The sequence below is a fragment of the Hemiscyllium ocellatum genome, chromosome 7 (assembly GCF_020745735.1).
Source record: "Hemiscyllium ocellatum isolate sHemOce1 chromosome 7, sHemOce1.pat.X.cur, whole genome shotgun sequence".
Lineage (NCBI taxonomy): Eukaryota > Metazoa > Chordata > Chondrichthyes > Orectolobiformes > Hemiscylliidae > Hemiscyllium > Hemiscyllium ocellatum.
The window spans coordinates 102,628,154-102,655,781 of NC_083407.1; the positions used below are offsets into that span (position 1 = coordinate 102,628,154).

At 44.7% G+C, this 27,628-nt stretch overlaps 1 protein-coding gene across 1 annotated transcript; it reads right to left on the reverse strand.

Annotated features, from left to right (window-relative positions):
• Nucleotides 1-1,210: 1,210 nt before the first annotated feature.
• Nucleotides 1,211-26,702, reverse strand: LOC132817580 (alpha-aspartyl dipeptidase-like). Its single transcript, XM_060828088.1, has 8 exons — nt 26,632-26,702; nt 23,596-23,727; nt 17,044-17,132; nt 13,562-13,636; nt 10,168-10,247; nt 7,248-7,307; nt 6,259-6,341; nt 1,211-1,325 (listed from the first exon to the last, which is right to left on the reverse strand). Exons 2-8 carry the CDS (start codon nt 23,688-23,690, stop codon nt 1,259-1,261), a joined length of 549 nt encoding a protein of 182 aa, XP_060684071.1. The 5' UTR covers nt 23,691-23,727; nt 26,632-26,702; the 3' UTR covers nt 1,211-1,258.
• Nucleotides 26,703-27,628: the final 926 nt, after the last annotated feature.

The following is a 27,628-nucleotide window of genomic DNA, read 5'->3' on the forward strand; positions in this document are numbered from 1 at the left end:
TGAAAGCTATTGGTGCTTGTATTCTTTGTCAGTGGCTTTGAAGGAACAGCGTGGCAGTTTGACACTTGAAAGATGGTGAATTCCAGGCATGATTTCTGCCACCATATTTATTGCAGGAGCATGTTTATTTCTCTGTGCGTGTATGTATGTCTGTGTGCATGTGTGTGTGTGTGTGTGTGCGTGTGGATGTGTGTGTGTGTGTGTGGATGTGTGTACGCTCGCCCCGTATGGATATGTGCATGTGTTTGAGGCACAGTCTACATTAGAAACGGCAGCAGCAGCAGTTTCACTGGGCGTTATTGGGCATGTTAACAATCTCATTTCCCAATTCTGCAATTCAAAACAATGTGGGAGTTCAATGTCAGCATGGCATAGTGCCAGTGTGCTGTATTTACTTTCAGATTGGCAGAAACAGTATTGAGGTAACACGGTCAAACTTCCGTGCAGCTACCAATGCAACATTACATAAAGGCCTTGACCAGCAGGAGCCCTCAAGCTCCAGAGAACAATAACCTACAATCGCACAAAGCCCTCACTCTAATTGGCTGGAGAGTCCTCCTGGCACCTTCTCCTCATCACACTGGTGAAGCACATCGACAATGAATGAAATGGATATTGATCCTACATCATTGGGGTCAGTGAGACTTTAACCACCAGATGCATTGAGCTTTTGTTCACTGAGAAAACCAAGAAGTCTGGCTGAAAGGTGCACCCCACCCCCCTAGGATTTCAGACCATGGTTTCACTTCAGCTCTCCGTCACTCCTTGCCCCCCACTCAAAGCCACCTCTCTCCCTGTGCAATGTCCTGGGCTGCCATTGACAAATACAATGATGAAGGGCTCTGGCCCGAAAGGTCGAATTTCCTGTTCCTTGGATGCTGCCTGACCTGCTGTGCTTTAACCAGCAACGCATTTTCAGCTCTGATCTCCAGCATCTGCAGACCTCACTTTTTACTCAAATACAATGACTGCCTTACTGCAGACAGCTTGTGGGCGTCCCTGGGATTGGGAATGTAACGGGAGAATATGGGGTGCAGTCATCACAACAACGATGCTTAATGTGGTCTAGCCAATCAAAAATGACCAAACCAGTCAAGCCCCAGATTCACACGGGAGTCTGAATTGGATCAGTTTATTTTCATTAGATATGGCATTATTTGCTAACAACTCTACTCAATATTTGTATTATTTCGTTCGATAGTTTTATTCATTCAATCTTATTTCCTTTATTGTATTTGGACTCCTATTAGCAGTTCAGTCAGTGAGAGTCTGTCAGAAGGAAGCTGAAGTCTGCTCCAGGGTCATGCTCCGTGGCTTTCTCTCCCCTAGGGAATGAGAACACAATTGCAGTCAGTGCCCCATCAGTCACTTGCATTTTCACACACTATTTACAAAACTAGATTATCTGCTTGTTACAACATGGCTGTTTGTGAAAGCTTGCTGTGTGTCAATTGGCCATTGCATGTCTTAGATGGCAATGACAATGCCATATATTTCATTGTCTCAAAGTGCTTTAGGTGTCCATAAGATCATAGGATAGAGGAGTAGATTTAGGCCATTAACCCATCAAGTCTGATCCACCATTCAACCATGGCTAATAGGTTTCTCAACCCCATTCGTCTGGCCTTTCCGTGTAACCCTGGAACCCGTTCCTAATCCATAACCCATCTATTTCTGTAATAAAAACCCTCAATGGCATAGCCTCCACAGCCTTCTGTGATAGTGAGCTGTCTAGATTAGAATGGTGCTGGAAAAGCACAGCAGGTCAGGCAGCATCCGAGGAGCAGGAAAATCGACATCTTGGGCAAAAGCCCTTCATCAGGAATGATAGTGAGTTTCAGAGTCACCAACCTCTGGCTGAAGAAATTCCTCCTTATCTCAGTTCTAAAGAGTTGTTCCTTAAATCTGAGCTGTGCCCTTGGATCCTTGTCTTTCCAATAGTTGGGACATGTTCACTCTATCTAGGCCTCTCAGTATTCTGTAAGTTTCAATGAGATTCCTCTCTCATCCTTTCAAACCCATTAAGCACAGATCTAGAGTTTTCAACTGCTGCTCCTATGACAAGCTCTCATCATTCTTGTGAATGTCCTCTGGAATCTTTCCAATGCCAGAACTTTTGGTTCAAGGCCCAAAATTGCTCACAGTATTTCAAACACGGTCTGACCAAGTCTTGTACAACCTCAGCAGTACATCCCTGCTCTTGTATTCTAACCCTCTTGATATGAATCCTGAAATTGCTTTTGCCTTCCTAACTGCCAGCTGAGCCTGCATGTTAACCTGAAGAGAATCTTGAACTAGGATTCCCAAGTCACTTTGTGCTTCAGATTTCTGAAGCCTTTCCGCATTTGGAAAGTAGTCTATGCCTCTATTCTTCCGACCAAATTGCATAACCTCACGCTTTCCAACGTCGTAATCCATCTACCACTTCTTTGCCCACTCTCCCAGTCTGTACAAGTCCCTCTGCAGCCTCCCTGTTTCCTTAACACGACCTGTCCCTCTACCTATCTTTGTGTCACCTGCAACAATGCCCTCAGTTCCTTCAACCAGATCATTAACATAGGACCACAACTTTTCATGTCATAACACTGATCCCTACGGATATTCACTCATCACAGGCTTCCATCTGAAAAAAAGACCCCTTTACCAAGCCTCCGCACCTCCCCACCCCCGTCCCCACTCTCTTATCATCTGCCAGTCAGCCAATCCTCTATCCATGCCAGTACTTTGCCTCTAACATCATGGGCACTTGTTTTATTTAACTGTCTTCTGTGTGGCACGTTGCCAAAGGCCTTGTAGAAATCCAGATGACATCCACTTTCTTTCCTTTGTCTAACTCCTCAAAGAATTCGATTAGATTTGTCAGGCATGATCTTTCCTTGGTGAAGATGTGCTGACTCAGTCCTATTTTACCGTGCATTTCCAAGTACTCTACAATCTCATCCATCACAATAGATTCTAAGATCTTACCAATGACCGAGGTCAGGCTAACTAACATATAATTTCCTGTCTTCTGCCTCCCTCCTTTCTTAAACAGGGAGTGTTATATTAGATATTTTTCAGCCCTCTGGGACCCTCCCTGACTCCAGTGATTCCTGAAATATCACCATCAATGCCTCCACTATCTTCCTCAGTTATCTCCTTCAGAACCCTGGTGTTTAGTCCATCTGGTCCAGGTTGTTTGTCCAATTGAGACCTTTCAGCTTCCCCAATACTTTCTCCCTAGCAATGACCACTATTGTCACCTCTACCAACTGAGGTTCTGGTATGCTACTGGTGTCTTCCACTGCAAAGACTGATGCAATATACCTTTTTTTCAAGAGGCTATGGCCTAACATACATTTTGCCCATTTCTAAGGATTTATGATCCTGGGTTACTGGATCACGGAACAGTGACATTGCAGAGGGTTCAGTGCTATCACCTCCAATACAGGAGGAGAGAAAATGTGTCCAGCGTGTGACCACAAATAATGTGCAACTTGAAGACCGAGTCCTGAGAAAGTTAATGGTAATCTATAAATGCAAGTCTTTATGGATTATATTTCTCTGAAGAAATAACACTGCAGTGTTATGTTGTTCTAAAGTGTACCATTAACTATTTAAGACTGTTGATGATAACCCATTCTCACTGACAGCTGTAAATCCTTACAAAGAGGCAGAAGGTATGCTAAGTCACAGACAATTGACAAAAGGTTATCAAACACATTGCACAAGGGAAAGGTTTATTGCTTGTGGTTTCCAGATAATGTTTTGTGATTCACATGTCGGACTGTACTATCGTGGCAAGGGAGAATGGGCAAAACAATGTATCAGTAACTGCTGATTTCACCCCCATGTTTGTAGATGAATTGCAGTGCTTCATACAATCTTAAGGGCAGAGCTCATGGACACACTGTAATTATGTTCCATGGGTTTTGTTGGCTAGTGGCTGCAATGATTGATAAGGTTCTATAAGCAAATTTCTCAAGATTGATCGTTAGGATTAGCCAGCTATCTCATTGCAGCATGACACTACCAAGGTGAACAGAATGTGAACAGGATAGACTTTGTTCTTTTTACATCTAGCAATAATCAAGTAGTGCACTTTGAACCATTGAGGTGTATCAGTTGGTTTGCTTTTATTTTCATCCTCTCCCATGTCACCAGAAATCCAATGGACACTTTTGCATTCTTGTCTTCTCCGATAAGTTATCATTCCAGAAGAAAGTATTTGAAAAATTAGAATGAAAGCAGCAGACCCATTGTAACTTTAATTTTGAATCTCACCTCTTCGCTTTGTCACTCGGACTAGATCGCAAGAAATTTTCATTGGCGTGAATAGGAGTGACGAAAGGAAATAGATTGAGGATAATTTGAAGCAGAGGAGAGATGAGGATTGGTTAGGCCACTTTTGGAATATTGCATGCAATTCTGGTCTCCTTCCTATCAGAAAGATGTTGTGAAACTTGAAAGGGTTCAAAAAAAGATTTACAAGGATTTTGCCAGGGTTGGAGGATTTGAGCTATAGGGAGAGGCTGAACAGGGTGGGGCTGTTTTCCCTGGAGTGTTGGAGGCTGAGGGGTGGCCTTATAGAGGTTTACAAAATTATGAGGGACATGGATAGGATAAATAGACAAAGTCTTTTCCCTGGGGTCGGGGAGTCCAGAACTAGAGGGCATAGTTTTAGGGTGAGAGGGGAAAGATATAAAAGAGACCTAAGGGGCAACTTTTTCACGCAGAGGGTGGGACGTGTATGGAATGAGCTGCCAGAGGAAGTGGTGGAGGCTGGTACAATTGCAACATTTAAAAGGCATTTGGATGTGTATATGAATAGGAAGGGTTTGGAGGGCTACGTGTCGGGTACTGGCAGGTGGGACTAGATTTGGTTGGGATATCTGGTCAGCATGGACAGGTTGGACCGACAGGTCTGTTTCCATGCTGTACATCTCTATGATTGGTTGTTCCCCAATTAAGTTGGATTGGGCTGTCTGGAAGGATGTTTCAGGAATAGTTTTCAAAAGGGGATTATTTAGATACTTAAATGGGAAAAGTTTACAAAGCTATGGGGTAGTGCTGGAGTTGGGATTAATTAGATTGTCTTTCAAAGAGCCAGAATAGGCACAAAAGGGTTGAATGGCCTCGGAATCCAACTCCATTACTGTTCCGACAGCTGAGTTGGTCACTTTTATAGTTGAGTATAGTATTGGAACAAGAGGGCTTTAATTCTCACCTTGCAGTCCTCCCCTTCAATAATGCTCTGCCTCTCCATAGCCACTGGCACACTCCAGGGAGACTGAAGTGGTCACTTGAATGGCGTATGAGATGGCACCCTCTTCTCTGTGGAACTGGCAAGTGACCACACTTCCAGGAGAGAAGTGATAAAGTACTGGAGGACGCCAGTTGTTTCATAATGTCCATGCCAGCTCTTTGAGAAAGCTCTTTCCCCATTGTCCCAGATATCATTCTGTTTCATGTCTTCCTTTTTGCACGGAATTATTGACTCTGCTTCCACCATCCTTTCAGGCATTGCAATCCAGATCATAATTTGCCAAGAAAAACAATCTTCTGTTTTCAGGTTCTTTTGCTCACTGCTTGGCAGACATTCATAGAGATGCTTCATCATTCTGAACAAATACATATTCCATTGTGACAGAAGGGTACAGGAAGAAGGATACCCCCAACATGGCTAACTAAAGAAGGCAAATTGAAAGCAAATTGTAGATAGTTTATGGAAAACGGGTAAAGTCTTAGAATCAGAAATTTGGGAAATTGTGAGATTGTCAACTTTGCTGAGAAGAATAGAAAAACAGAATGTTATTTAAACGGAGAAAGAGACTGCAAAATGTTAAATTACATGGGAACTGCAAAGTTAAAGATCACACAACCCCAGGTTTATTTGGAAGCACTAGCTTTCGGAGCGCTGCTCCTTCATCAGGTGGTTGTGGAGAATAAGATTGTAAGACACAGAATTTACAGCAAAAGGCCACAAGCACATATGTGCTGGGAGAGCAGGATTGAGGGATCAAATGGCCTACTCTCACTAATCATGTTCTGGTTACTGATATTGCAATCAGTAAAGGTAATTTCTCCCCTTCTACCTTTATTAAAACCGGTCAACATTTTGAATACTCCATAGCATCTTCTCTCAACTTCCTCAGTTGTATGCACCATATTGTCCTCACCAAGCTCTCCAGGCAGATGAACCGTTAAATCATTAACTTGGAGGGGAGGGACTTCTGAATACGAACAAGCTTGCCGCGAGTTAAGGGGGACAACACTTACCGGATGAACAAGCGAGCACCAGTGGTTCCTAACAGTGTGGCCTTATCACCTTCGACCAGGAGCATGGAACCCTCTCGCAAACCCTGCCGCATCAACAGAGAAAGTCACAGTTCCAGCCGAGTCACCCAGCTTCACAAAACTGAACCCAATGATTCTCCAGTCACTGTGTGCCCGACGTTCAGGCAACGAGGAAGACAACACAGAGCTTGATGGAGATCATTTCTGTTTTATTTGGTGAATGCATTAAAACAAGATAATTTGCTGGCAACAGGAGAGGCGATGACCTTGTGATACTACTGCTCCTCAGGGTAACTTCCTAGGGACCCAGGTTCAAATCCCAATTATGAATTCAACAAAAACAAAATTAAGAGTCTATTGATGATGTGAATCCATTGTTGGTTGTCAGAAAAAAAACTCATCTGGTTCATTAATGTGGGAAGGAAACTGGCATCCTTACCTGCACTGGCTTACATGTGATTCCAGACCCATCACAATGTGGTTGACTCTGAACTGCAATCTGAGAAATTAGAGATGGACTAATGACACCCTCCCGCCATGTATGAATTTTTAAAAAACTTGGTGACATACATGGTTCTCTGTTCAATTGAAAGCAGCAGTAACTCATCCTTTCCAAGAGGATTTGGGGATTCAATAAATATATAGATTTTTAAATCACACAATCATATTGAACGGTGCGATGGTTCAAAGGGCCAATATCTACTTCTGCTCCTTTTTCTTGTCTACCTCATCTGATTGTCTTCTTTAATATCACACAACCTTCCTGATTCACAGGACAAGACAAGCAGTTGCACTCTCTTTGCTAACCTGTCCAGGTTCACTCTATGTCCCTGAGATAAAGGGCGTATTAAGCAAGGTATTTCAGACATGAGCTGCTGCTCTGAGGTACAGGTCAATGACTCACTTGATGACGACACTTGGAGTTCTGGTCAAAATCCTTCAGCTCACAGTATTGTAGTGAAAATACTCACCATGACTGGTGGTGTATCAGGTTCCTCATGGTATTGTTCAATGCGCTTTGCCCGTGTTTCCTAATAAGCAGAGGGGAGATTTTTGTTAATGTGTGATCACTGTACAACATTACACCACAGAAACAGGCCAGTCAGCCCACCATTTCTGTGTTGGTTGACTGGAAGAACAATCTGACTATTCCCTCTCCCCTACTCCTTTCCCATTAACCTGCCAACTTTATGTTGCAGTGATGCTGGAAAAGCACAGCAGGTCAGACAGCATCCGAGGAGCAGGATTTTCCTGTTCCTCGGATGCTGCCTGACCTGCTGTGCTTTTCCAGCACCACTCTAATCTAGACTCTGGTTTCCAGCATCTGCAGTCCTTGTTTTTACCAACTTTATGTTGGTATTTATCTAATTCCTATTTGGAAATCACTACTGAACCTATTCCCATGGAGATTCCCAGCAGTACATTCAGGATCAGAGCTTTCTGCTTAAAAATCATTTCTCCTCTGCTCTTTCATATTTGGGGCCGTTAGTTATCAACCTTCCTCTCCATGGAAACAGAGTTTACATCTCTACATTAGCAACACGATTCACCTTTTTAAACACCTCTCTTAAAGTTCCTCTCTGTTCTTGGAACAACTCCAACTTTCTTGGTCTCACTACATAACTGAGCTGATTCATTCCTGGTTTCAACCTGGATTTTTTTCAAAGGCCATTCTCAAAGGCCTTACCGTTTTTCAGAGAATGCGTAAAGTGTGAAAAACGCCCTTCGGCCCAACAAGTCCACATTGACCCTCCAAAGAGTAACCCACCCAGACCCATTCCCCTACCCTATTACTCTACATTTACCTCTGACTAATGTGCACCTAACCTACATGTTCCTGAGCACTATGGGGAATTTAGCTTGGCCAATCCACCTAACTTGCACATTTTTGGACTGTAGGAGGAAATCCACACAGACACAGGGAGAATGTGCAAACTCCACACTGACAGTCGCCTGAGACTGGAAACGAACCCAGGTTCCTGGTGCTGCGAGGTTACAGTGCTAATCACTGAGCCACCATGCCACCCTGTCAAAGTGTTATGCTCAGATTTGGACAGGTTTACCAGGTTTAAAAAGGTTCTGTGCAATTTGCTTTTTTAAAAAATTCTGTGTGCTCATTTGCAAAGGCGTTGTTTAACCAACAGTTATTCATATTGGAACTCGATTATAAGCATCAGATTATCACAGCCCACAGTAAAGCTTTGATGTATCCTTCCAAAAACAGCGTCTGCTTCTCAATACTTCTAATCAATCTGCTCAGACATGTTATGGCACTCATCTGGAACTTGAAGCCAGGCATGCTGACTCGGAGGTATACACCTACCCCTGAACCACAAAAGCCCTCAGGATATGGCTGATGTAATGAGTTCGGAATATGACACTTCAAGCAGTAAAGAGGAATGTAGATACTCAGAACCCTCTCCACTGGGAGACACTGAAAAGATGAACATGGCTTACATTGGAAGCTGGCAAAGCTGTACTCTACTCTTTTTCATGAATAGGAATATTTTCATTGTTTTACTTGATAAATCGAGGTGCAACAAACATTTGTACTGGGAGATAATGAAACAAATCACATTACATCCATCAAACAATTCCCAGGAAAGGAAATCAGAAATGCACCAAATGAATCTTAAATTTCAAGGCAAGCTCAGGCTGAACTGTCCACTCCATCATAATGTTCCAAATGAAAAACAACTTCGTGGACTGTTGACCTCCATTTGAGTAGTTAATACATGTAGCTCCATAAAAGCTCACCTTCCTGTTTTTATATCAAAAGCGTAGTTAACATAACATCCAATCATTTATAAATGTGACTTGAAGTCTCTTTAGAGACATACACTGAAAGCCAACTCCAACCATCTTTCAGGCAACTCTTACTATTCACCAGTGTGGACACCAGCCTTGAGCTTCTGCAATTAACAAAGTCCCTACAAAATGACAGCAGACTGCACTACTTTGTATCACTTCAGTTTGTGTCAATGCTGAGCACTTAGCCCCATGTGTTGATTGTTGGGATCTTCATCCAGGTAGTGAGGGTTTATGTTAAATGGAACCAGACCAATGCCTTTGAATGAAGGTGGATAGACAATCGGCATATCATTGGTAGTGTTGATACTGACAGTGCCTACGTTTGTCCCAGCACTGGACCCCAGGTAAGGAATACCATCCTGTAAAGTAAACAGTAAATGATCAAGCTCCGAAAACTGCATCTTGCCTTAAAACGACTGCATGACACAAACCAGTCTACCATCTGAGGCAGCCAGTGTACAATGAGTGACTGAATTTGCTTCTCATCTGCAGAGAAGCCTAACTCAGTGAGAGTTTGAGTTAGTTGCAACGAATGACACTTCCATGACATTGAGTTATGACCAAGCCAGTCTGCAGGTATAAGTAGCATTTTCTAAACAGTGACTATATTTTCTATTCAAAGTAACTCACTACTGTCTTGATATCCTATTTTATTCTGAGGGGGTGTTTATGATAACAGCACAGACACAGGGAGATTTTGTATTGTGTTGCACAACCAATTCTAGTCTTCAGGTGACATGTTATTAATGGTATTTGAGGGGGGGACAAAAGATAACTAAACCAAGGTGTGTAGATTTAACTCAATCCTTACATTAAGTTTACGGTTGGATATTTTGTCCTTAACTTTTAGAATAAATCTTCCTGTCCACACACAGTTCGTAAACTATGCACATAACTATGTAACCCTGTAATTAGACCCTCCAGCCTGTGGTAACACTGCAAAGTCTTCAGTCGGGAATGTATTTACAGTGTCGGATGTTCACATATAGTTACAATGCAAACATAGCTACAGAATATTCAGCACAGAAAATGTTGGCTTTCTGGTCTATAATATGTAGCTCTTTCTTCAGAAGGTCATACCTGGAAGACTCTCCTGTGTATCTCCGAAACCAGTTTGTTGTCGTACAGAACTTTCAGCAGGCGAAATGTGTTCCCACCACCTGGAGTAGGAAACATTAGAGGGAATAGAAAGTTAGATCCACCAAGCAGTGACTATCCAGGTCAAACGTAAACAGGAGCCAAGAAGATGGGAGTACGTCTGATCATGTGTGGGACTGAAGGGGAGTGTGGGTATTGATCACAGTGACTCATTGAATATTAATGAACATCGCCTGTTGCTAGACGCAGTCTATCCCAGCTCTACATATCCCACATCTGATGCTGGCATCGTTCCCAATCACACTGATTATTGAATGAAACATACCATAAAGAATAGAAGATACAACAGTTCTGAAACATAGACACATAGATTCAAATGTCCTTCATGAACAACACATACCTTGGGGACAGATCACAGGTTCATCACAGATCCCCAACAGAAGGGTCAATTCATTTGCAGCTTTCTTTAGGTATCTCTGCACCAAGAGTGTTTCAATATCTTATACATGAAGTTAGTCACACTGACTTGGGCTGCAAAACTGACTACAGTGCACCTGCTTCAACTGCAGCATTTTGGGATGTAAGGCACAATATAGCTGTCACCAACTCCTGTGGAAAATACATTTTTAAAAACCTTTATGTTTTAAAAGAAAAAAAATGACTTCAAACAATGAATCTGTGTAGTAAAATGGCTAAAGGAGAAGGTCGTGTTTGAATTGTTAAAAAAAAATTTAAGTGGTTTGACTTATTTCCTTACACAGAGATTACTTTTGCTGCATAGGTAAAGCTCAGATCTGTCACTGTTTTTACCAAGATGGAATCAGACATAGGAAACTCACAAAATTTACTGCCAAAGCAAGACATTAAAAGCAAAAGATGTGTGGATATGTAGATTTTAGTATTTAACTGACTGAAATGGATGGTTACAGCATAATTTTCCAAATAACTCATGCAGCTGTTCCATAAAAATCCAATTAATATTTAAGTGGGTTTTACACATGGTCACAGACAACAGTCCAGATGCTTGACACCATCCAGGACAAAGCAGCCTGTTTGTCTAGCACCACATCCACTCCCTTCACCACCAACACTCAGTGGCAGCAGTTCATCAAGGTTCAGTGCTATGGATGGTAAACATTTCATCATAATCTGTCACTTCTCTGCATATTTTAAAGTATATAAATTACATTCTTTCCTTTGAAAAGACGTAAAACTTGGAAGCAAAATTGAGAACAGCTTGAATCTTATGGTGGCTCAGTGGTTAGCATTGCCACCTTACTGTGCCAGGGACCCAGGTTTGATTCCCACCTCGGGTGACTGTCTGTGTGGAATCTGCACACTCTCCCTGTGTCTGCGTGGTTTCCTCTCTCAATCCAAAGATATGCTGGTCAGATGAATTGGCCATGCTAAATTGCCCATAGTGTTAGTCAGGGGTAAATATAGAGTAGGGAAATGGCTCTGGGTGGGTTACCCTTCAGAGGGTCAGCGTGGACTTGTTGGGCCTGTTTCCATACTGTAGGGTACCTAATCTAAATGTTCCCCATAATACCACAGCTGGGCTTGACCCAGCAAAGGAAACAAAGCTCACAACTGCCATATCATGTCCCTAGGAATCACAGAGCATTAACTACAACATTGCAAAGTCAAGGTATGCATTATATTGGAGAACAACTTGTATTTGCAAGTTTATGACCAGACGTTAGTAATCCACTATTGCGAGGAAGTGTTATCTCATAATGTGCAACTCATCATTTTGCCAAAACAGAAGCAACTAAGGGAGAATGTATCTAATCCCTAAGTGGCACAGATGATGTCATTTAGCCTATTGTATCCTTGTCAGCACTTTGATGAAACTTAACTATTAGAGTAATCTCTCATTGAAGCTTTTCCCAAGTTTAAACTACGTCTGGTTGACCAAGAGGAAAATAAATTTGAATGGGTGGAGCTTTCTTTCTGATTTCACCTTCTTCACTTTATAGTTACTGGCCCAATGAAAGGATAATGCTTGCTACTGACCTTGAAGAAAGCTGTTGCCAAGGATACAGAGAACTCTCTGGCATCTCATTACAATTACAATTTAATTCTGGCACCAACAGATTTATGTACAGCTTCTTCCCCACTGTTATCAGATTTGTAAATAGACCTCTCAGATATTAGAGTTGATCTTTCTCTGCACCTTCTCTGTAGTTGCAACACTACATTCTGCATTTTGTTGTATTACCCTGATATACTTATGTAAGGTGCAATTTGTCTGGTTAGCATGCAAAATAATACTTTTCACTGTATCTCGGTACATGTGACAATAATAAATCAAATCAAATAATGAATGAATAATTCTGGCATCAGATGGAACACATCTCTCAGATGACAAAGAAAAAGGAAATAGGAAGCACTAAAATAAAATAAAGAACCGTGGACACTGGAAATCAAAAGCAAAATTCTTAAGAATGATCACTGGATCTGAAAGATTAACACTGCTTTCTCTCCACAGATTCTGCCAGATCTTTTTTTAGAATCCTTACAGTGTGGAAACAGGCCCTTTGGCCCAACAAGTCCACACCGACCCTCCGAAGAGTAACCCACCCAGACCCATTCCCCCTACCCTATATTTACCCCAGACTAATACACCTAACTCACCTGAGTTTCTCCAGAAATTTCTGTTTTTGTTTCAGCAAGTAGAAAGTCCTGTTTATCATTCTTTTCCCAAACCATTTTAAGGAGAATAGAATAAATATTGTGAGGTGCTTACGAGATGAAGGTGGAAGTTGAGAATTATGGAAGAAGATACCCTTGAAAAATATCTTTTTTCTTTAGACATGTAATGGACAGAAAAATACACACAACTTCTAAAATCAGGCTTTTCAGGCCAAGGAGATTGTTAATTTAGTCCTCATTTGACAAAGCCTAACTTTTTCAATAGTTTATACAGCAAAATGTGTGAAATGTTGAGCTGTACACTAAGATGCAAATTCTGTGCTGATCATGTTTGCAAAGTCTGCAACAATGCACCATGTGGGAGAGGAGGATAACATTGATAGGCACTTGTGTGTTTCCGTATTTAACTGCACACGTGTAGACACTAGACGTTGTAGTCAATTTTATACATTAACAAGAGAGAATGCTCTCAGTTCTGTCAGCAACTGCACATTCCAGCTTACTGCGTGTGTAAATGATTCCATTAAGCTCCTGCATTATGGTTAACTCCATCTGTCCGGCTATCCCAAAATTAGCCCTCAAAACAAATCTGCTTTCTATCCTTGTCCATGAAGTGTGTCATGCCTCCACATTCCCAATGATGAAAGTGGAAGTAACACTTTATTGATTGATGATTAATGACATCTACGTTCGGCCCAGTCAGATAGCTCCAGATTCTCACCCACAAAGATTCCTTGTGCTTTCTGTACTGCTCCCACAGGATCTGGAACTTCGTGAATACTGTCCAATCCATAACCTGAAGAAGAAAGGTGCAGATTTATAAAGGAACAAATTGACAAATAAAACAGTGTTGCCTGCATTGTTGGGAAGACCTAAGCCAAATGTTGTTTTCCACTAACTTGATTGTCTGCACTTTCCACGTCCGACCGCGAGTCTGAGCTGCAAGTTTGTTAGATTAGATTAGATTAGGTTAGGTTAGATTACTTACAGTGTGGAAACAGGCCCTTTGGCCCAACAAGTCCACACCGACCCTCTGAAGAGCAATCCACCCAGACCCATTCCCCGACCCTATGTTTACACCTGACTAATACACCAAACACTATGGGAAATTTAGCATGGCCAATTTACCTAACCTGCACATCTTGAGACTGAGAGGGGAAACCGGAGCACCTGGAGGAAACCCACGCAGATACAGGGGGAATGTGCAAACTCCACACAGACATTGCTGGAGGTGGGAATTGAACCAGGGTCCTTGGCGCTATGAGATTACATATAATGAGTTGCAAATCATTTTCTGATAGTTTGTTGACTTTATTAAGATGCAGCAGTTTAGATGTGATAGAATAGATAATTAGATAAAGAAAATATAACACCATGCCACTTGAGGATGGTTCACTGATAAGAGAAGGCAAAACGGAATGTTTCGATGTGGTTAAGGTAGTGGGTTCAGCCAAGATGTGAGGTAACTCTTCCCTCGATGTTTCGCCTCTTCTGGTCTGATGTCCATCTGCCTGGTTAGGGGTCCTGGGGAGTGTTGCTGAACAAAGAGACCTTGGAGTGGCAGGTTTATAGCTCCTTGAAAGTGGAGTCAAACGAATGCCTAATCTCTAGTTTAGGAATCTCAGCAGTAAGTACTTGGCCTTATTGCACTCCTTCTGCTTTCTGGTTTTGTCACCAGGTTTATCTGGCCAGCCTCCTGCCTTTCTGGCCAGCCTCCTGCCTTTCTGTTCCCTGGTAAACACGAGCTCAAAGACTCGTATCAATGTATCTCTGCTCCTAAATGCCTTTTCCAAATTGCACCACTTCATACCACTCCTCCTCATTCTTCCCAGCAACATGTATCACTTCACACTTCTTCACTTTCACTGATGTCCACCATATACCTGCCCATCTCTCTCTCATGCTGTTCTGTATCTCTCGAAATCTGCTCCCAACTCATGGAGTTTTACATTCCATCCCCCACCATTTCAGCAGTGGTGATGTTGGAGGAGGGGGGAGTTGTGGTTGAGGGATGGGATGTAAACTATGTTGGGTGTCTAATCTACTATGGATCTGCTCACTCCCAGCCCAGTTCCCATAATGTGGTGCAGTTGGTGAGGTGCCCACAATTAGGCAACTGTTGTCAAATCATTACCCTCAAGACACCTCCACTGCCATCAAGTGCGAGGGTCTGAGAAAGCTGTGTTCTTGCCCAAGTTAGTGGGGGGACAGGGAAGAAACAGATTAGATTACTTACAGTGTGGAAACAGGCCCTCCGAAGAGCAACCCACCCAGACCCATTCCCCTACATTTACCCTTCACATAACACTACGGGCAATTTAGCATGGCCAATTCACTTAACCTGCACATTTTCTTTTTGGACTGTGGGAGGAAACCCATGCAGACACGGGGAGAATGTGCAAACTCCACACAGACAGTTGCCTGAAGTGGGAATTGAACCCGGGTCTCTGGCGCTGTGAGGCAGCAGTGCTAACCATTGTGCCACCGTGCCACCCACAGGATGAAATATTTCCTTCAAAGGGATTATTGTGTGTGTGCATTGGTGGCAGCTCTCCCCTCAACTCAAAATCATTTTTCTTCCTCTCTGCTCAGCTTCATTAGATTAGATTACTTCAGTGTGGAAACAGGCCCTTCCCCAACAAGTCCACACCACCCCCACAACCCACCCATACCCCTACATTTACCCCTTACCTAACACTACGGGCAATTTAGCATGGCCAATTCACTGACCCGCACATCTTTGTGACTTTGGGAGGAAACCGGAGCACCCGGAGGAAACCCACACAGACACGGGGAGAATGTGCAAACTCCACACAGTCAGTCGCCTGAGTCGGGAATTGAACCGGGGTCTACAGGCGCTGTGAGGCACAGTGCTAACCACTGTGCCACCATGCCGCCTCATGGGATTGTCCAAATTGCTTGTGAATGCTAGGGTTCTGGTGCTGCTGACCTTCAGCTTGTTAAGGTCATCCACATCATGTAATGCAATCCTTTGATCAGTCCTTCTCCCAGTGAGAACAAGCAAGAGGCCAGCCAGGGTAAATCCAGTCCCATTCTTCCCAGTTTTCTGTCATCTGTCAACTTTGAAATTATATCTTGCACATGTCCAAGTGCTGGTCACCAATGTATCACAAACAGCATTCATTTCAACACCCGACCCCTGGGGGTCATCCCTGCATCCTTCCCTCTGTTCACTACCACCTGTCCTTTGGCAAATCTCATACTCACACGGCCACTGTCCCTTTACTCCCAGGAAATCCAACTTTGAGAACAATTGGCAATTTATCAAATGCTTCCTGAACATTTATGTGAATCAACCACACTCCCTTCATCAAACTTTTTTAAATTACTTCAAAGCTAAGTCATGTCTATTTAGCAGTTAGATGCAACAAGATATCCCTGCACATTAATCCCAACAAAAGCAGCACTGTCTTAAACACATCAATGCTGCATGTCCACCTGACCTGGATATGTATCATTGTTTCTTCATTACTAGGCCAAATGTCCTGTCAGAGAGCATCATGGGAGCACCATGCAGATCAACAACACTTTACAGAGGAAGTAGGGTTAGACAATGACAGCATCATTTGCACCAAACTAATTTTCAACATTACTGCTCAGTGAGAGACTTGGAAAGACCCACGCTTATAAAAATCTTTCATGAATTCAGAATGCTCCGAAGTGACTTTCAGTCAATTTTGGCACACCGAGCTCCCATTCATATAATCTTGGCTGAGAGATAAATATTCGCTGGAGCACAAGGGAAATTGCACATTCTCTCTCCCTTCCCCCTCACCACCTCTCCCCTCCTACTGCATCTCTTCTCCTCCATTCTCAGACCTCCCACCACATTCCCTCCCTCCCATCTCTCCTCCTCTCACTCCTCTCCTTCCCACCCCGCCTGGAAGGATATTGGTGGCCCTTGGTTGAACACCTCAAACAAGAGATGACACTGCCAACAGTGGAGCACTCTGTCAATGCTGTACTGCAGCATCAGTCTACATTTTATGCTCAAGTCTTTGGAGCATCAAGTCCCACAGTCTTCTAAATTCAGAGATGAGCACGTTAACAACTGAACCACTTCTGACACCTGCACTCCGGGGTGTGTGTCTGCTTTTCTTGGTGCGAGTGATCAGAGAATTGATTTGAAAAGAGCAGCACAGCATGAACTAGAACTATACACTCAGTGGACAATTTTCTTACCCAGACTTTCAAATTTACACCGTGCTTTCTTGGCATATGCATCTCTGTCATGCAAAGCATACGGGATAAATAAAATTCTCTTCACTTTGCTGCAAAAGAAAGCAAATTAATAGGAGTCAATGGAGAGCAAGTAAAAAATAATTTCAACACACTTGATAAGTTATAAATGACTGGACAAGACCATGGTGGTACTGCAGATGCTGGAGATTACAGTCAAGATTCGAGTGGTGCTGGAAAAGCACAGCAGGTCAGGCAGCATCCGAGGAGCAGGAAAATCAATGTTTCGGACAAAAGCCCTTCACAGGGCTTTCCTGACGAAGGGCTTTTGCCCAAAGCATCGATCTTCCATTGGATGCTGCCTGACCTGCTGTGCTTTTCCAGCACCACTCTAATCATGGTGGGACAATGCTGTTAGTTTGTTAAATTTGATGACAATACAAGGTGTTACTTTAATTCTCATACTGCCGCCACAGTAAAAATATGTTTTCCAATTGAAATTGAACTAGGGACTAATTGGGGTAGGATATTGACCCCCTTTGTCAATCTAATAGTTCAAATCTAATAGTGTTTCAGATCTCCAGTTTTTCGATTTATTTTAAGTTTCCTCTTTCATGAGATGAGGACACCACTGCCAAGGCCATTATTTGTTGACCATCCCTAACTGCCCTTGAATTAAATTGCTTGTCAGGACCATTTCAGAGAACAGAGAAGAACCAATCACATTGCTGTCGGTCGGATGTCCTTCGCAGCCCAGACTGGGTCAGAATGACAGACATTCTCTGAAGGAGATGGATGAACTAAGTGAGTTTTTAACAACAATCAATGAAAGCGTTCATGACTGAGATTGAGTTTACAATCACGGATTCATTAATTCAGCTTAAGTTCCATCAGCTTCCACGGTGGGTTTTGAACACGTGTTCAAAGGACGAGTTCAGGGGTTATGGATTAGAATCCCAGTGACACAGAAATCACAGCATCCCACAGTGCGGGGGCAGGCCTTTCAGCCCTGAGGCCACACCGACCCTCCGAAGAGTATTCTAGTGGGACCCACCCTGTAACCCTGCATTTCCCATGGCTAATCCACCTAGCCTGCACATTCCTGGACACTATGGGCAATTTGGGCGGCCAATCCACTTATTGCACATCTTTGGACTGTGCAAGGAAAGTGGAGTACCCGGAAGAAACCCACACCGACTCCCACAGCTACCTCGATTTCATCTCTTTCCACCCTACCTCCTGCAAAACTTCCATCCCCGTATCATCAGTTCCTCCACCTCCGCTGTATCTGCTCCCAGGAGGACCAGTTGCACCACAGAACACACAAGATGGCCTCCTTCTTTATATACCTCAATTTTGCTTCCCACATGGTTGAAGATGCCCTCCAATGCATCTCATCCACACCCTGCACCCCACCCCTCGAACCCCACCCCTCCAACCGTAACAAGGACAGAACACCCCCCCCACCCCGTCCTCACCTTCCACCCTACTAACCTTCGCATAAACTGCACCATCCACCGACATTTCCGCCACCTCCAAACGGACCCCACCACCAGGGATATATTTCCCTCCCCATCCCTTTCCACAAAGATCATTCCCTCTGTGACTACCTGGTCAGCGCAACGCTCCCCAACACCCACCCTCCCGTCCTGGCACCTTCCCCTGTCACCGCAGGAATTGCAAAACCTGCACCCACACCTCCTCCCTCACCTCCGTCCAAGGCCCCAAAGGAGCCTTCCACATCCATCAAGCTTTCACCTGCACATCCACCAATATCATTTATTGTATCCGTTGTTCCTGATGTGGTCTCCTCTACATTGGGGAGATTGGATTGGGGAGAAAAGCGCTTTAGGGAACATTTCTGGGACACCTGCACCAATCAACTCCACCGCCCCTTGGCCCAACATTTCAACTCCCCCTCCCACTCTGCTGAGGACATGCAGGTCCTGAGCCTCCTCAACTGCCACTCTCTCACCACCCGACACCTGGAGGAAGAATGCCTCATCTTCTGCCTCGGAACAATTCAACCCCAGGGCATCAATGTGAACTTCACCATTTTCCTCATTTCCCCTCCCTCCACCAGTTCCAACCTTCCAGCTCAGCACCATCCTCATGATCTGTCCTACCTGCCAATCTTCCTTCCCATCTATCCACTCCACCCTCCCCTCTGACCTATCAATTCCATCCCCATCCCCATTCACCTATTGTACTCTTTGCTACCTTCTCCCCAACCTCACCCCCCTCCCATTTATCTCGCCACCCTGGAGGATCCCTGCCTTCATTCCTGATGAAGGGCTTTTGCCCGAAGCGTCGATTTTCCTGCTTCTCGGATGCTGCCTGACCTGCTGTGCTTTTCCAGCACCACTCTAATCCAGAACATAGGGAGAATGTCTGCGTGGAGTTGGTACAGTCACCTGAGGCTGGGATCAAACCTGGGTCCGTGGCATTGTGAGACAGCAGTGCTCACTGTTAGGCCACGGTGCTGCCAGGCTGCATAAGCTAGGCTTTGTCAGTATAGAATACTGATGGACGATCCCATTGAGAAGATGAAAAAGAATTTAATAAGGTAGACAATGAGAACCAATTTTGTCTATGGGGAATCGAGAAGAGCAAGGCTAGTTGGGAATCATGTCAGGAAACATTTTGTCTGGAAACGCAAAAGACAGAGGAATTCAAGAATTCTGTCCCCCTTGGAAGCTGTTGAAAACCTGAATAAGCTTTTACGAACTAAGTTTAGGTTTTTTTTAGAATTCCTACAATGTGGAAACAAGCTCTTCAGCCCAACAAGTCCACACTGACCTCCGAAGAGTAACCAACCCAGAACCATTCCCCTATCCTCTATTTACTCCTGACTAATGCACCTATCTACATATCCCTGGACACTACAGGCTATTTAGCATGGCCAATCCACCTAACCTGCACATCTTTGGACTGTAGGTGGAAACCCAAGCAGACATGGGGAGAATGCCCGCCATCGGGGAACAGGTACCAGCCGGTCTCGCAATGGTTTCTACCCTCCTGTTAGAATATTGAATGGACTCTCAAAGTCTTAACATTTGCCTGTACTTGTGTTTGTGCTTTTGCTGCTGTTTACCTATTAGTTATTATCTATGCTACCTAACTATGCAATCTGCCTGTATTACTCACAAGACAAAGCTTTTCACTGTGCCTCGGTACACGTGACAACAAATTGAATTCAACGTGCAAACTCCACACAGTCACCTGAGGCTAGAATTGAACCCAGATCCCTGGTGCTGTGAGGCAGCAGTGCTAACCACTGAACTACCTTGCCACCCTTAAATCTGAGGTAGGTAACATTTTAGAAACTGAAAGAACTGAGGATGTTTGGAATAAGAAACAAAAACAGTAATTGCTGGAAAAGCTCAGCAGATTTGGCAGTATCTGTGGAGAGAAATCAGTTAACGTTTCGGATCCAGTGACCCTACCTCAGAACTGATGGTAGCTCGGAAAGTGTCGGTTTATATGCAGAAAATGGGGTGGGGGGAGGGGGGAAAGGAGTAAATGATAGATAGGGATAGAGCCCAGAGAGAGAGAACAGCTGGACAGACAAGTGGATAACGGTCAGCCGAGAGGATGAATAGCTACTAATGGGAACTATTATTGGCTAACAGGGAGTTTTAGGTAATAGCAGACTATGTGATAACAAGGCCTGGGCTGTGGGGAGGCAGGTGTCTCAAACCCTAAAATTGTTGAACTCAATATGGAGTCCAAAAGGCTGTAGAGTTTCCCAGGCAGAAAACGGGGTGTTGTTCTTCCAGCTTGCGCTGAGCTTCACTGGAGCACTGCAGCAAGCCTGAGACAGAGATGTTGGCCAGGGAACAGGGTGGGGTGTTAAAGACACAGGGAACTGGAAACTCAGGGTCCGTTCTGTGGACAGAACATAAATGTTCTGCAAAGGATCATCCAGTCTATGCTTTGTCTCCCCAGGCGAGAGGAGCTCACATTGTGAGCAGTGAATGCAGTGGACTAGATTGAGTGAAGTGCAGGTAATGTGTGAATCCTCGGTTGAGGAAGAAGGTGGACACTTTGGAAGCTCCTTTGTCAAAGTTGGCGTCATCAGAACAAATGCGATGGAGATGGAGGAATTGGGAAAATGGAATGGAGTCTTTACAGGAAACAGGCTGCGAGGATGTATAGTCCAGGTAACTATGGGAGTCATTGGGTTTATAGTGGATATCAGTGGCCAGTTTATCTCCAGAAATGGAAACAGAGATGTCGAGGAAGGGAAACGAGGAGTCAGAGATAGAGGGTAGGGTAGAAATTGGAAGCCAAATCGATAAACTTCCCTAATTCTGGATGAGAGGGGGAAGCAGCACCAATGATCTCATCGATATATCAGAGAAGGAGTTGTGGGTGAAGGCCGGAATAGGACTGGGACAAGGAATGTTCTAAGTACCCCCGTAAAGAGACGGGCATTCCTGGGGCCAATGCGAGTTCCCATGGCCACCCCTCTGACCCGAAGGAAATGGGAGGAGATAAAAGAGAAGAAGCTGTTGAGGGTGAGGATGAGCTCGGCCAGGCAGAGGGTGGTGGTGGTGGGTGGGGGATGGTTCAGGCCTTTGCTCCAGGAAGATGCAGAGAGCCCTGAGACTGTCCTGAAGGGGGATGGACGTGTAAAGAGATTGCAGCTCCACGGTAAAGAGGAGGCAGCTAGAGCCTGCAAACCAGAAATTCTGAAGGGGCTGCGAGCTGTGCGGGGGATGGGAGATTGAGTGCTCACTCGCCTCTACCTCCTTCCCAAAACCTACATACAGGACCTCCCTGGGCAGACCCATGGTTTCTGCCTGCACCTGCCCCACAGAAACCATTTATTCCTCCCTCAACTTGGGATTTATTTCTCCCCTTGACCAGTCCCACATACATCTGCAATTCCTCTAATGCTATACGTCAGTCTCAGAATTTTCCGTTTGCGGGTTCCAGCCACCTTCTCTTTACCCGGGATGCGCAATCCATTATTCGGATCATTAGCCACCATTTCCGCCAACCCCACGGGGGATGCCACCTCCAGACACATATTTTCCCCCCCCCCCCCCCCCCCCCCCTTGTCAGCATTATACAAGGACTTTTCCCTTCCGGACACCTAGTCCATTCCTCCTTCACTCCCAACACCTCTCCTCCCACAGCCACATGGCACCTCCCGCTGCAATAGCAGAAGGTATAACACCTGCCCATTTACCTCCTCCCTCCTCAGTACCCAGGGGGCCAAACATACCTTCCAGATCAAGCAGCACTTTACCTGCGCTTCACACAATGTCATCTCCTGCATTCGCTGCTCACAAAGTGGTCTCCTCGACATTGGGGAAACGACTGGGTGACTGCTTCATAGAACATCTACTTGCTCCTTCCACAAAAAAAGACCCTGAGCTTCCAGTTCCCTGCCGCTTCAAGACACCACCTTGTTCCCCAGCCAACATCTCTGTCTCAGGCTTACTGCAGTGCTCCAGTGAAGCTCAGCACAAGCTGGAAGAACAACAGCCCGTTTTCTACTTGGGAATCTTACTGGCCTTCTAGACTCAATATCAAGTTCAACAATTTTAGGCCTTGAGGTATCTTCTCCTATTTTACCCACCCCCACACACCAGGCCTTGTTATCACATGGTCTGCTATTACATACAAACCATTGTTAGCCACTAACGCTAATGGCTTTTCATTCTCTCTTGCTGATCGCTATCCACTCGTTTTGTCTTTCCAACTCTTCTCTCTCTTGGGTTCTATCTCCACCTATCATTTACTCCTTACCTCCACCTCACCACCCTTTCGTCTGCATAAAAAAACTTGTTCCTCATTAAAAGTCACACAGCACCAGGTTATAGTCCAACAGGTTATTTGGAAGCACTAGCCGTGCTCCGGTCTCCACAACCACCTGATGAAGGAGCAGCGCTCCGCAAGCTAGTGCTTCCAAATAACCCTGTTGGACTATAACCTGATGTTGTGTGATTTTTAACTTTGTCCACCCCAGTCCAACACTGGCTCCTCCAAATCATAACTTTTCCCTTGCTACCATCAGTTCTGAGGAAGGGTCACTGGCCTCAAACATTAACTCTGATTTCTCTTCATAGATAATTTTTGTTTAGCAAAGATGTTACTAAATATGGGCCAAAGGCAGGTATATGGAGTTAGCCCACAGATCAGCCATGATCCTACTGAATGGTGACCTGGGCTCCAGGGGCTGAATGGCTCATTCCTGTTCCTACGGGGATTAAAAGGTTTTTGTCAGGAATGGCTATTTAAGGTTTTTGAAGCAAGACAGGTGGAATGGAATTAAGATGCAGATCAGCCATGATATAACTGGATTGAACAAATTATTTGGGCTGAATGGCCTGCTCCTGTATCTGTGTCATGGTTTCTGATTGTCAGGCTGGCATCTATATCATGAAGCAAGACAATAATTGTCTGTGGTTATTCGTCAGTTTCCAGGGCTGACTGTGGGGGAGATATTTTAGCCCTTCCTTTCTTAAGCAGATCATTTAAATATTACTTAGGGGCACAATGAGGCCAACGATATCACATGCACATATGCTTTTGAATACTTACTCGCCAAAAAAATTGACTATTTGTTCCTGGCAATGTTCCAGGTAGCTGCCTCCATACATTGTTGAGTTTGAAACCAGTAACGCCCTGCGTTTCATCTTGACTCTCCTCAGGATATTATTTCTGGTAGAGCTCCTGCAAAGTGAAAACAGAAGTTGGAAAATGTCAACCTTCTGCTGCATAAAGACCCCAGAACCTGGGAGCGAACTCTGGATTTTACGGAGGCTACGTTGAAAGTGATACTTTGAAGGAAGACCAAATTTTGTGTGTGCTGCAGGTAGATCAGAGAATCTCTACAGTGTGGAAGCAAGCTATTCGGCCCATTGAGTCCATGTCAGCCATCCTATCAGCATCCCATCTAGACCCAACCTCCAGCCTATTCCTGTAACCCTGCATTTCCCATGGCTAATCCACCTAGCCCGCACATAATGGGCAATTTAGCATGGCCACCATCTAACCTGCATATCTTTGGACTGTGGGAGGAAACACACACACAAAACAGGGAGAATGTATAAACTCCACACAGTCAGTCACCCAAGACTGGAACTCAACCTGGGTCCTTGATGCTGTAAGGCAGCAATGCTAACCACTGAACCACCATACCATGTCACTGCCCTTCTTTCCAAACTTGTTGGTTATAATAGCGTTAAACCAGCTTCAGTGATATACACAAATACACTAACTGGTGTGGAATGAACTCTAAGACATTATTTGGCTCTTGGTGTTCTGTCTCTGAATGATTCAGTGCCACTTTCTTTTATTGGTGTGTGTTTATATCAATGATATTTCTCAATGTTGATCTTACACATCAAAGAAAGAACATCTTGTGTTTCTAGGGCTTTTTACAACCTCAAAACATCCCAAAGTGATTGATGCTGAATGAAGTATTTGTGAAGTGTGGTCACTGTTGGGCTTAGGAAATGCAATGGTCCATTTCTGCATAGAAAGCTTCTACATACAGTAATGCAGTCATGACCAGATCATTCGTTTCAATGCTGATATTGGTGACAATTCTCTTTGCCTACTTCAAAATAGTAATGTTAGACATTTTATGAGCGGGCAGGTAGGTACTCAGTTTCAAAGGCCAGTGTGAACACAGGATTGCCATTGGGGCAACAAGAAAAACATGGATTTGTATGATGTCCTTAGCTGGGTAAAAATGCCACAGGCTGCTACACAAGAGCAGCATCCACCAAAATTTGTTACTGAGCTAGATGAGCTAGAGGTGGGACAAGTTAAAAAGATAACCTTTGACTTCCATCATTAACTGGTGAATCTTCGAGTAGGGTTACTTGCACATTTCAATCGGTATGATCGCTGACAGTTTACACAAAGCCATTTCATACAGGATAAACAATGGCATCAAAAATAATATACATGTGACACTATCTTTCTTTGTTGGGTTGACATTCAACTTCAAAAAGACCACCTTTTTGTGTTCATTCCTAATGGGCCAGGCCTGAGAGACTGTAGGATGTCCAATCATCTTCCAGAATCTACAGGATGCAGGTTGACATCTTGTTTGAAATTGAACACAACCGCAGTCACTCTGAAATTGAACACAACCGCAGTCACTCTGAAATTGAACACAACCACAGCCAATCTGAAACTGCATCTGACCACAGCTATTCTGAATTTGAATACAACTACTGCAATTCCCAGACAGATCACTGTAATACCGCTGGTGCAAACTTTAAGTTTAGGTTAAAACCCCAAAGAACTGTGGATCCTGTAAATCAGAAACAAAGACAGAAACTGCCAAATCTCCTGTGCTTTTCCAGCACTTTCTGCTTTTGTTAACTTTAGGTCCATTTTTAAATACCTTGCATCAGGAAAAGTCAAAAGATGCAGATGCAGCGCTGTACATCCCTCCAGGTAGCAACCTCGGAGCAGACTGGCATTGTTCTGGGGGAAGGCATTGAGTGCACCACCTTGGCACCATCCCATTCAGCTGGATTTCCTGGTTACTCACTGTCAAGTGAGTGTCAATTCCTTAGATTAGATTCCCTACAGTGTGGAAACAGGCCCTTCGGCCCAACAAGCCCACATTGACCCTTCGAAGAGTAAACCACCCAGACCCATTTCTGTCTGACTAATGCACCTAACGCTATGGGTAATTTAGCGTGGCCAATTCACCTGCCTTGCACATCTTTGGACTGTGGGAGGAAACCCACGCAGACACAGGAAGAATGTGCAAACTCACGCAGACACAGGGAGAATGTGCAAACTCCACGCAGACAGTCGCCCGAGGTTGGAATCAAACCTGGGTCCCTGATGCTGTGAGGCAGCAGTGCTAACCACTGAGCCACTGTGCCACCCTCTCCCCGCCCAACCCCCCCCCCCCCCCCCCCCCCCCCCACCCATCTGCCATCTCTGGGGAAGATGTCAGGCTCCACTCAATATTGATAATAATTCTCCAGGTACGCAATGGTCTTTAAAAGATGGCACCGGCACCAGATATGGTGATCCATTCCGGGATATTCTGGTGGTGGAAAGGTGTTCAGGGAACAGCGAGTGGTAGGATCGAGCTAAATGCAGAGAAGGGCAAAGCAAGGGCAAGGGGTTGGTCATGTGATGAGGCGGATTTGGTAATGTGCGGCACCAAAACACACTAGACCCAATGAAGCTGACATATCGCCAAAAACAATTGTGAAGGTCCAGCCCACAGCCCTTTCTCCTCACCGCTGCTGAGATAAAATCCTAAAACTGACAACCTCACAAAACGCTCATCATTTGAACTGCGGTGGTTCAAGAAGGCAGCCTGCTCTCACTTTCACAGAACAGCTTAAAAAACAAGTGGACAATAAATTCTGACCTTGTCACCCATGCTCGCAACTCAAGAATGACTGGAAGAAAATCTCTAGCTTTGCAACGCCTTTGAAACCTCCACTCCACAAACCACGACAAGCAAACATGTTGTTACACGACCCACTTGTGTTGGGTGGTCTCCTTCCGCTTTTTATTAAAGGCTGGCGCAAGCAAAACCTGAAGAATTGGACCTGACAGTGAAGGGGAGTGAGACAGACTAAAGGTCAACACCTGAATGACGCCTTTGTGGTGATTTCAATGGACAGATCCAAACTGGGCTTCAAATTAAACCGACCTCCGGATGTGTCTGCAACTTCCAAAGTTACTTTCACCCCTCAATAACTCTGTAACAATGAACTGTACTTGTTTTCCCTGTGAACCAGCCTCTGTGTTATAATTCACTGCTGAGCACAGGGCAGCAACTCAGCATCGAACCACAGCGTCTGCACTTCGACCTCAATAAACAGCGGCATGTAAACAACTGAGGGCGTAAGCAACTTTCACATCCTGGGCTGATTGAGTTTCATTTTATAAATAGAGATGGCAGCCTTGCAGCAGCCCCAGCTCTTGTGGCTATGTATCAGCTTCTGAGGAATGTTCTCCATTCCCCAGACTGGGGGCTCCAGCTTTCAGATTGACCCTTCCTTCTGGGTGAGTCATTAGTGCGCGCCTCCTACTGGACGAGAGCAGACCAGCAGATGCTTTCTTGAGCATTGATCATACCTCCCACCTCAACCAAACAGACCCCACCACCAGAGATATATTTCCCTTCCCACCCCCATCTACTTTCCATAAAGGAGATTAGAGTCGAGGGTGGTGCTGGAAAAGCACAGCTGGTCAGGCAGCATCCGAGGAGCAGGAGAATCGATGTTTCAGGCAAAAGCCCTTCATCAGGAATGAGACTTGTGAGCCAAAGGGATGGAGAGATAAATGGGGGGGGGGGGGCTGGGGGGATGGGAGCCCTCTATGGCTCCCTCGTCGGGTCCACGCCCCCCCACCAACCCACCCTCCCCTCCAGGCAACTTGAGCTGCCACCACAGGAATTGCAAAGCATGTGCCCACATCTCCCCCCATCACCTCCATCCAAGGCCCGAAAGGAGCCTTCCACATCCATCAGAGTTTTACCTGCACTTCCACACATCATTTACTGTATGCGTTGCTCCCTAAGCGGTCTCCTCTACATTGGGGAGAGAGGACGCCTACTTGCAGAGTGCTTCAGGAAACATCT